At 36.3% G+C, this 10,000-nt stretch overlaps 1 protein-coding gene and 1 long non-coding RNA gene across 2 annotated transcripts in view; one reads left to right on the plus strand and one right to left on the minus strand.

Moving 5' to 3' along the window:
• Window positions 1–10,000, minus strand: part of LOC127511301 (uncharacterized) — a 449,991-nt gene that overhangs the window by 353,039 nt on the left and 86,952 nt on the right. The window lies entirely within an intron of this gene.
• Window positions 7,994–10,000, plus strand: part of LOC127511112 (gastrula zinc finger protein XlCGF57.1-like) — a 33,570-nt gene continuing 31,563 nt past the window's right edge. The window contains exons 1-2 of the mRNA XM_051891640.1: window positions 7,994–8,030; window positions 8,965–9,114. Of these exons, the coding sequence (XP_051747600.1) occupies window positions 8,024–8,030; window positions 8,965–9,114 (157 nt within the window). The 5' untranslated portion in view covers window positions 7,994–8,023. The remainder of the gene's footprint in view (window positions 8,031–8,964; window positions 9,115–10,000) is intronic.

The following is a 10,000-nucleotide window of genomic DNA, read 5'->3' on the forward strand; positions in this document are numbered from 1 at the left end:
GTGAAGGCAGCATAATTAAGCGCGCGTCTCAGGACACTGACTGTTTCTATAGCAACCGGAGGCCGAAGCTTCAGTGAATGTTGACTTCATTAGTCAGGGATTGTTTTTTTAGAAGTTTGGGTTTATCCGCCCTGTTGCGCGTTGCTCTTTCTCCCATTCATAAGTAATATACTGGCACCGTCTTTGGCTTATCTTCGTTTAGACGTTCATGGAGTTACTGTCATTTTCCGGACGATTATCTTTTCCACACATTTGATCGCACTCAAGTCTGTCTGTGTTTTACAGTTATTCGTCTATAACTGTTGTAATTTTCCATGTGATCAGAAAATGACGTAGATGGAGAAACGGTGGATTGTGGACTCACTGAAGCCATGGTTGGCTACCTGTTTGATGGTTCCTTCAAAAAGCAACTAAAATTCAACAGTTTGTACGCCAATACAAGGAGAATGAGACAATTGTTGTATTGGAGCCAGTACCAGTTGAAGTCGCTCAGCCTATGGCAGAACTCCAGCCTCATCCTTCCACTGATCCAAGGTAAGGGCAGTATTTTGACGGTGCCGTTTTGGTAAATGTGTTCAACAACATAAAATTGGATCAATTTTAACATTATTTGAAAACGGTGAAAAAAAGACTAGATATTGTCTGATTATTTCATAAATGTTTTTAGTTCAATAGCCCATAAAAAGGAAACACTGATGTAATGATGATATGTAGCACTGCTCTACAATAAAGGCTATTTAAATAAGAGTCTGTGTGAGCACCTGGGTGGTGAATTGTTGTTGTTTTATTTTATTTTTTGTTTTGTTTTGTATGCAATAGGATCAACCCCTCAATTAGTTACTGATGTAATTTTGTATTGCAGTGTTGAAGCAGCTCACAGGGGACTACCTATTGTGACTGTCATTCCAACCTTTCCCAAAGATGTCCAGGCGAGACTTGACATCAAGGAACCGTGTCACACAGTGCCAAAAGTACGCAACAAAATAATAAGAACGCTGTATGAAATGATGGCAGAATACACTTTGTAAGTATAACCATTATTACATCTTTGCTACTACAACTGTACTACTTAAGATCAATTCACAATCTATAAAGACTGTTAGACACAACCAAGAGATTTAGAGTTTGTTTCTGCTTTATACTAGGTATCCAACTAATGCAGAGTATATCAAGTTGCCAAGGCACTGATAGTGAAATACCCTTTCCTGAGGGATAAGGAGGAAATGGCTATGTAAGTTGCATTGTTTTTAAGCTATTAATTTATCTCTGTCTACATAATCGCACAAGGTATTTTTTATTATTGTTTTGTTTTTTTTACTAGCACACCTGGCACATGTCTTTAAAGCGAAAATTTAAAGCAGAACGTGCACCACTTGTCAGCGACAGTGAAGTAAGAAAGCTGAAAGAGAAATTTGGCCATACAAAGCAGTCCAGATCCACCAGTGCATCTGCGAGTTTGTGTCGAAAGCCAGCTAGTGTAACATATGTAAGCCCACTGCCATATGCATAACTTATTTTTCCATAATGTTTTATTTTTATATTTACTTTTAATCCCTTTTACATTTCACTTAGTGCAGGACAATGTAAGGCAGATATTAGACATTTAAATATTTTTTGCATACACCTAACTCTTTCACTGACTGAACATTAGGCCCGGTTTCACTTTTCACATATCTGTCTCTGCCATTATCTGTCACAGTTTAAGCATTATCTGTTTGTTGTTCTGACAAAGGAAACTTGTGTTGGGGAGGATTCAACGTCTGTTGAGGCCCATGTGAACGTTCTACAAAGTGAGTATCGGAAGACACATCCAGACATCTCGACTGTCAAAGACCGCATGGCACGAACATTCTTCTGGAGACGTCGAGAAATCATGGAAGGAATGTCTGTGGAGGATGTAGTCAAAAAGTACCCATACTTAAGAACACCTGATGGAGTGAGTATTGAAAACCTGAATCATACAGGGATGCAATTACAATTTTGGAAATTGTGAAATTGAAGACATGTCAATTGCCATCACGGAAAATAAACATTTAATTAAAATAAATTTGCTTTCAGTGATGCACTGAATGTTAATCATGTCTTCACATTCTACAGTTTTTTGATGAGATTGACCGAATCCATCCTTCACCAAGCAGCTTTCTGTCATCGCTTCAGAGAGGCTTTGCTAGAGTTCTGCCAAATGTGCTGAAACTTGCCACGGCAAAATCCCCCCTAGCAAAACAGTACACTGAAACAAGACAGGATGCCCTGGCTGAAGATCTACCAGGTAGAGACAGTCACTTTGCTAGTGAAACTCACAATATATGTAATTTGCTTTACCACATGCAAAATATGTGATTGTGAAAGTAGGATATTTTTCCACATTGCAGGAATTGACTTAAGGGCTGGGCTTATCCTCTTGCCATCCATCTTCAGACAAAAGATCGAACACTACATTACTATGAAAGAGGTAGGCTTCTGAATTAATCCTGCAATGCTGGCTGGTGGACCTCATGTTGGCACATGAACAGAAAAGATGGCTTGGATTTGGGACTTTTGTCTCCGGTAGATGTGCTTCATTTTATGCCATAAAATGAAGCACATTTTTTTTTTTTTTTATATATAAAGATGTCTCCAGCTTTAGTATGAAAATTCTAGAGTAAATGTACCTGTAAAAACCATCTACAATATATACAGGGAATTTTCAATATATAATAAAAGGCTAAAATGAATGACTTGTTTATTTACATTTGAAAATGTTTTCTTTTTGTCTTCTTTTATGTAGGGGGGACCCTGCTACACCCTTTCCAACCATTCAGCTGATGGAGAATGATTGGAAGATGGCAATCATTGGAAGAGGGCACAGCGTGGTGAAGGTGGATGGCATGGTTGTGTGTCAGTGCACCAGCCTAGACGAGGCTTTCATGACTGCCTTCTGTATGTATTTTACTTTTAACATCACATATCCACCACACCTGAAGAACACCCTCACTTTCCTTCAGAGGCACATTGTCAACATCATGGATGAGGGAGACAAGCCGCTGCCAGTCACTTTACTAAGGATGATAAACCTTTTATATTAAATCCTCATGCCTCAAATGTACCATTGCCCAAAGTGCACACGGAGGACATTCAGTCTCGTTAAATTAATCCAACATGTTGGAATCGTTCATGCACATCAATCAAATTTTAATATCACCTGTAGTATAGATGAGTGCCAGTCAACTTTTTCGCGTTATCATTCTTACAGAAAACATGTTTACAGGAAGCACAGATCCTTTGTTTTTGGACAATCTGATGACAAAAATGACTGTCCCAGTGAAGAAGAGTCAGCAGTACAGCAAAACAGCTTGAACTCTGATCAGCAAAATTCATCTGATCCAAATTCCTCTGATCCTCAAGTTATGCCACTTTTAGATAAACTTTAGAAGATTTCCAAGAACATCTATTTGGATTCATTCTTAAATGCAGAGAGAAAAACCTTCTACATTTGTCAGACCAACAAGACATTGCAGATGACGTCAAATTTCTCTTTTCTTTTTTTAAAGAGAACTATGATTCTTTTATTTCTCATCATCTTGAAAATAGTGGTTTTGATATTTCAAAGTGCCCTGAACTTCAGCAGGTTTTGGATTCATCTGATTTCTTTGATAAAGCTTTTGAGGTGGTTCGTTCTCCGCATATGATTAAAGAACACTGTAAGGCCAAGATGGACTATACAGAACCTTTTCACCACACACTGAGAGGTCCTTCAGGGAACAAAATAGGAACCTATTCCTATGTTCCCATCTCTGAAGTTTTAAAAAAATACTGTTCCCATGAAGATGTCTGGAATCAAATACTATCTGAAAATAACAAGGTCCAAGATGAACTGTTTCTGATGGACTATAAAGATGGCCTTTATTTTAAGGAACATTTGTTTTTTAGAGAACATCCAGATGCTTTAAGACTTCATTTATATGAAGATGAATTTGAAATAGTTAACCCTTTAGGTCCTAAGAGAATGAAGTATAAGTTGTGTGGATTTTACTACACAGTGGGAAATTTAGGTGGAAAGTATCGATCTCATCTTAAGCACATTCATTTAGCTCTGCTGGTTCGTCATTCACATTTGAAAGAGTTTGGTATGGATATCATATTAAAACCATTGATAGATGACCTAAAACAGCTTTCAACTGATGGCTTCACTGTGAATATCTGTGGAACAGAACACAAAGTTTATGCTGCTTTAGCAACGTTTTCTGCTGACAATCTGTCATCGCATATGATTGGTGGCTTTCGCATGTGTTTCAACTCTGGTCGAATTTGTCGTTATTGTATGGCAACGCATTCAGAAATTAATCAAAAATTCCAGGAAGATAGTTTTGTTCTGAGAACAACTGAAGTCCACGAATATCATCTCCAGTGTGTCCAGCATAACAAAGAAAATGCTGCTTTGTATGGTGTACGCAGCACTTGTTCATTTTATACGCTAGGTTATTTTGATGTGACCAAGTCTTTGCCCCCAGACATCATGCATGATATGTTGAAGGAGTTTTTTCCACTGACATTGAAGCATGTTATTTGTGAAGCTCATAAACAAAAAGCATATAACTATAACTGAGATAAATGAAGAGCTTCAAAAATTCTCTTTTGGTCAGAATGACAAGGCCAGTAAGCCTGTGCTGTTGTCTGAACGACTTCTTCAAACCTCAGGGATCATAGGAACAGCTGCTCAGAAATGGTGTCTTTTCAGATTGTTGTCATCGTGTTCCTCCTGGCACCAGATATTGGCACGTGTTCTTATTATGTAAAGAGATTGCAGATATTGTCATGGCAGCTAAGTTGAGGAAAGATGAACTAGCATATCTAGAAGTACTTGTACATGCATTCCTTTCAGAGATGACAGAAGTATTTGGAAGTGTTTTAACACCTAAATGCCACTATCTTATACATTATCCCAGATTAATGTTAATGTACGGTCCTCTTCGTTCTCATTGGTGTATGAGATTCGAAGGAAAAACACCAATATTTTAAGAATCTGACTTATAACTGTCGAAGTTTTGTAAACGTAACAATGACGCTGAGCAATCGGCACCAGTTCAAACAATGCTGGGAACTTTCACCAGACAATATCTTGGGTGATTGTGAAAAGGTGCCAGGCAGAAGTATCTGCACACCCTTATTGTCTCTACCCATTGATCTTCAGACTGCTCTAAGAGAAAGTGGCAACTTCAGGGATGTAGAATTTGATGGCAAAATAATGCAACGTGTCTCTCAACTGACTGCAGACAATATCAGGTATACTGTTAGTGATGTGTTGACGTTAGACCTTTTACATGTTGAAAAAATTCCTGTGTTTGGCCAGATCAAGTACATTCTTAACATTGATACCACATGGGTGCTTTGCAGTAAAATCTTGCTTCCGTTGTCCTTTGATTCACATTTTCATGCATATCGTGTAAGAGTAGACAGTGACTGGATTTTGCTCAAACCTGGAGATGAGTTTGACCACACATCACTTGACACATATTCAGTTGATGGTAATCTGTATGTTGGATTGAGACATTTTGTATAAATGCTTGTAGGTTTTTGGCAAGGTCATATGAAGAGGATGCTTACTGTACAAGTATTAATAGAGAGAATTGTTGCCCCCCCTTTATACCTGCCATTACAGTCATAGTTCAACCAAAAATGAAACTTGTCATTTACTCACCCTCATGTTGTTCCAAACCTATATGAATTCTTTCTTCAGTTGAACACAGAAGATATTTTGAAGAATGTTGGTAACCAGACAGTTGATGGTAGCCATTGACTTGCATAGTATTTTTATTTTTTTCCTAATATGGAAGTCAATGGCTAGCATCAACTGTCTGGTTACCAACATTCTTCAAAATATCTTCATTTAAATAGAGGTTTGGAACTACATGAGGATGAGTAAATGACAGAATTAAGTTTTTGGGTAAACTGTCCTGTTAAAAACTGTCTTCCGTCCAGATTTTTATCAGATATGTGGTTTTAATGTCCAAAATACAAGTTGACATACTGATCAGCGATGGTTGGTCTAAAGAGGGACAAAAGTAAAAAAACAAGTCTGCAAAAGCTTGAGGATAGGATGTGTTAAAATACTTGAGAGTTTAGTATTTAAAACTGATTAATGAACTGCTCATTGGGCCCGATGATTTCAGTTTTATATTTAAGCTCTGAAGGAATTGAAACGCATTCTACATGTTCATTTGAAATATTTTTAACAGGTTTAATACAGAATATCCAGTATATGAGTTACATTTGAGTTGCTAATGTTTTGTATTTTATACTTCTACAAAAATTGTTGTATTTTGTTTAAATGCTTGTAAAACATGCACTACATATGTGTTTAGCACATAAAACTGATTAATTAACTGTTCACTGGGTATGATGCTTCCATTTCTGAAGGAATTGAAATTCTATATGTTAATTGAATTGTTAATGTTTGGTACAGAATATCCAGTATGAGTTATAAAACTGAACTGAGAATGTTCTGTACTTTATACTCAGAATTTTGTTACTTTTGTGATTAAAAAAAATTGTGAAAAATGCACTGCCTCTGTTTTATATTTAAAACAGGTAACAAAATGCTCAAAGCCTGTTTCTGAAGGAATTGAGTCTTCCTCCCCACCCATGCGAGTGTCTTTTTTTTTTTTTTTTTCCTCTCAGAAGTACAGTATTGTTTTATTTATTTATTTTAAATTTTTAGGACAAATCAGTTCAGCTGGATATTAGTGAAGGGCCCTGGGAGAATACCAGGATATAATTTTAAACCGTAACATAAAGGTACATTTCTATCACTTGGGGTGCAAAATTGTTCTTTTAGAGGTACAAACAAGAAGGTACAAAAATGTACCATTTCTATCACTAGGGGTGCAAAATTGTTCTTTCAGAGGTACAAACAAGAAGGTACAAAAATGTACCAGTGTTCAGAGGTACATTTCTGTACCCTGCTAGGGTACAGCTGGGGCGACAAAGCATTTGTACTCGTTTAGGTACATTCCTGTACCTTGATTTTTCTGTGTGTATATATGCTTATTTAACTTTTTAGTGTTAAATAAAACAATCCTTTGTGCATATGCCATCAGATGAAATCTTGCAGGCATCCATGCTTTCTCCGTCCTCCCAATAAATGCACATCCTTGAATGAGCGCATGCACTTCTTAGGTAATATGGTTTGACCCATTCCAGAGGCGGCCAAAATCAGAATTTAAAATGGACTGAATAAAGCTCTCTATGAAATTGACATGCCGCGCTGACTGACATGTATGCGCATGAATCACTGTCACACGCTCAGAGCAATATTGTAAGTTACTGCATAATACATTTTTAACAAACAGAATAATAATACAGCATCACAATACACATAGTCTCACTTTTAGCTATGTATGTTTACTATTACAGTATTTCGAAGGACAAAACATGAACTTTAACTATTGGTTTACATCATCAAGTCAGCTGTCACTTTACTTTGACACGAGGCCATATGCGGTCGATGATTGTCAATGAAAGAGCTGAACTCAAAGGAAAGCTGCAATCTATGGGTATAAATATAATCACAATGCAGAATCTGCTTAAAAGTGGTACAAGACAAGAGAAAGTATATATAACAGTATTAAATTATCTAAGATTTACAGGCTTGTATAACAGAATTTAAGATTTTTCATCATCTTTTAAACTAAGCATTTAAACTACACTATCAGGCTCATCCTAGAGACCATCTAAGATTTCGGTATGGAGATAAAGGCTATGGTTGTGATTTACAAGTAATATTACAGTATAAAGTAGCACCATTTGTTGTTTGCTTTTGGCATCTGACGACTGGCAGATAGTGTTACAGATTATTTTGCATGCATTTTGTGTTGTCACATTACTTGTAATTTCAAATACATTTGATGTACATTACATTTTTTTAATGTATTTGTGCCCATCTCTGCACTTTTGTCGTTTTAGAGTGTAAAATCGGAACATGACTTTTATTTTGGTTTGGTGAGATGACGACATAAGGCTGCGTCGCGCTACGCTCATTTGGCAGATGAAAGGTTTGTTTTTAAGCATTTTAAATATTTAACTCTTGGTCAAAACTTGGTCATACAGGATTGAACTCTTAATTGGCTTTAATACCAATTCTTGGAAATGATTTATGTGAATATTGTAGAGAAAAATAAATCATAGCGCATATAATATTTAATTGTATGAGGTATACACAGGAGAGAAGGGAAATAATACAGTATTTAAACAATAGTGAACATAAAAATAGGGCGTTGGAATATCTATTAGGAATAGGTTAATAGAGATAGGTTAGGATATAAGATTTTAATACAATACCTGTATAGTGCAATATATAATGTATATATTAAAAAACAGATTTGTGTTGAAAGTTGAAAGTCTGGATTTAGAGGGATTCAGGGTGGAAGCTGGAGGAGGTGAATAGCAGCACCAGCATTTTTTTTTTTTTTAGGGATTAAGAGAAAGGCATAGAATACAATGAATTAAATTGAACAGTAGGTGGCGGCATGTTCTCATGACACCAGCCCGCCATTAAACTAAAGAAGAAGAACTCAATGCAAAGCTTTAGGAATTTAATTGTTTTCACAATAACAGTGAAGAATGATGAACTCTGAATTAATTGCATATTATATTGTTGCATTTAATATTTTCATACTTTCAGTGATTGATTACAAAATTATTCACTTGAAGCACTTTAATCACCTTCAGGTCAAAACTGTGAACTTGCGACAAGTAATGACAACTTTTACAAACTAACTGCAAATGGTTTTCTGAAAGTGGAATCTATTTAAGTGTTTTTGGAGAGGGCTTGGCTAATCAGGCTATTTATGACCATCATCTCTCTGATTCACTCCATTACCAGTGCGCTGAATACTGAATTAGGGAGCTGATTGAGACGCACCCAGAGATTTGGTTCGGATTTATTATTTTTATCTTTTTGTTCTCTTTGTCCCATTTTATACACAGTGTCCAAACACACAGAAAAACTCCTGGTGAAGCAACTGAGATCCATGTTACATACTTTTATAAATATGGCGTTTATTAAAGAGGAGATTGAAGACGTGAATATTCAAGAAGTATTCAGCATGAAACAAGAAGATACTGAGGAACAAACAGGTTGGTTTCATTTTCAAAACTGAACTCAGTCATTTGATCCTTATTGAAATGTCTCTACAGAAATTAATTATATTTTTGAAGAATGTTGTATAAAGGGCCTAACTGAAGTTGTTTTATTTGATGTGGAGCGAGTCGCCTCATTTAGACAGACATGTTGAGATCACATACTAATGCAAATGCTGCCTTCAGGTGCACCTGTGAATATCCTACTACCAAGTTGGTCATCATTATTATGACATGTCATGCGGAAAATCAGAATATTACAGAAGTAGCCTAAGAGCTAATTTTATCATTTAACATTAATCACAATCAACTGACCTGTCTACACCGGACGTGAGCGGTGCGATGCAACATACAGAATCCCAGACAGTAAACTGATGCCTCGTTCTATTTCTGACTTACTCCGTTACTTTTGACACAAAGAATAAACGGATTTGCAATGATCACTTTGTTGCGTCATAGATATACGTAGGGGGGGCACGTGTCCTAAAAGGTTGAAAACCCCTGATCTAGGCTTTATTTTTTTCATTAACATGATAATGACAAAATCCTTTAGCCCATCAAATAAAAATAGTGCAAGTTGTTTATTTGAGTAGTATTTTCATAAGGATGTCATGTGCTTAAAAAAGTTAATCATGATTAATCACATGACTTTATAACTTTTAATCCAGTGAAAAAATAAGTGCAATGGCATTTTATTAATAGTTGACAATATGTTTCATAAAAGCAATGGAAATGGCTGAGATTGACTGGGGGGACCCTAGTTGGAAACATTTTATATTTTTTTTTAAACCACAGATGCAGAAAGGCCCACTATGTTTATGCATGAAATTTGCATAGCGTTTGGAGGCTCTACATTTTGAACTGGAACTTCACAGCTAAATCC

The sequence above is a fragment of the Ctenopharyngodon idella genome, chromosome 4, assembly GCF_019924925.1.
Source record: "Ctenopharyngodon idella isolate HZGC_01 chromosome 4, HZGC01, whole genome shotgun sequence".
Lineage (NCBI taxonomy): Eukaryota > Metazoa > Chordata > Actinopteri > Cypriniformes > Xenocyprididae > Ctenopharyngodon > Ctenopharyngodon idella.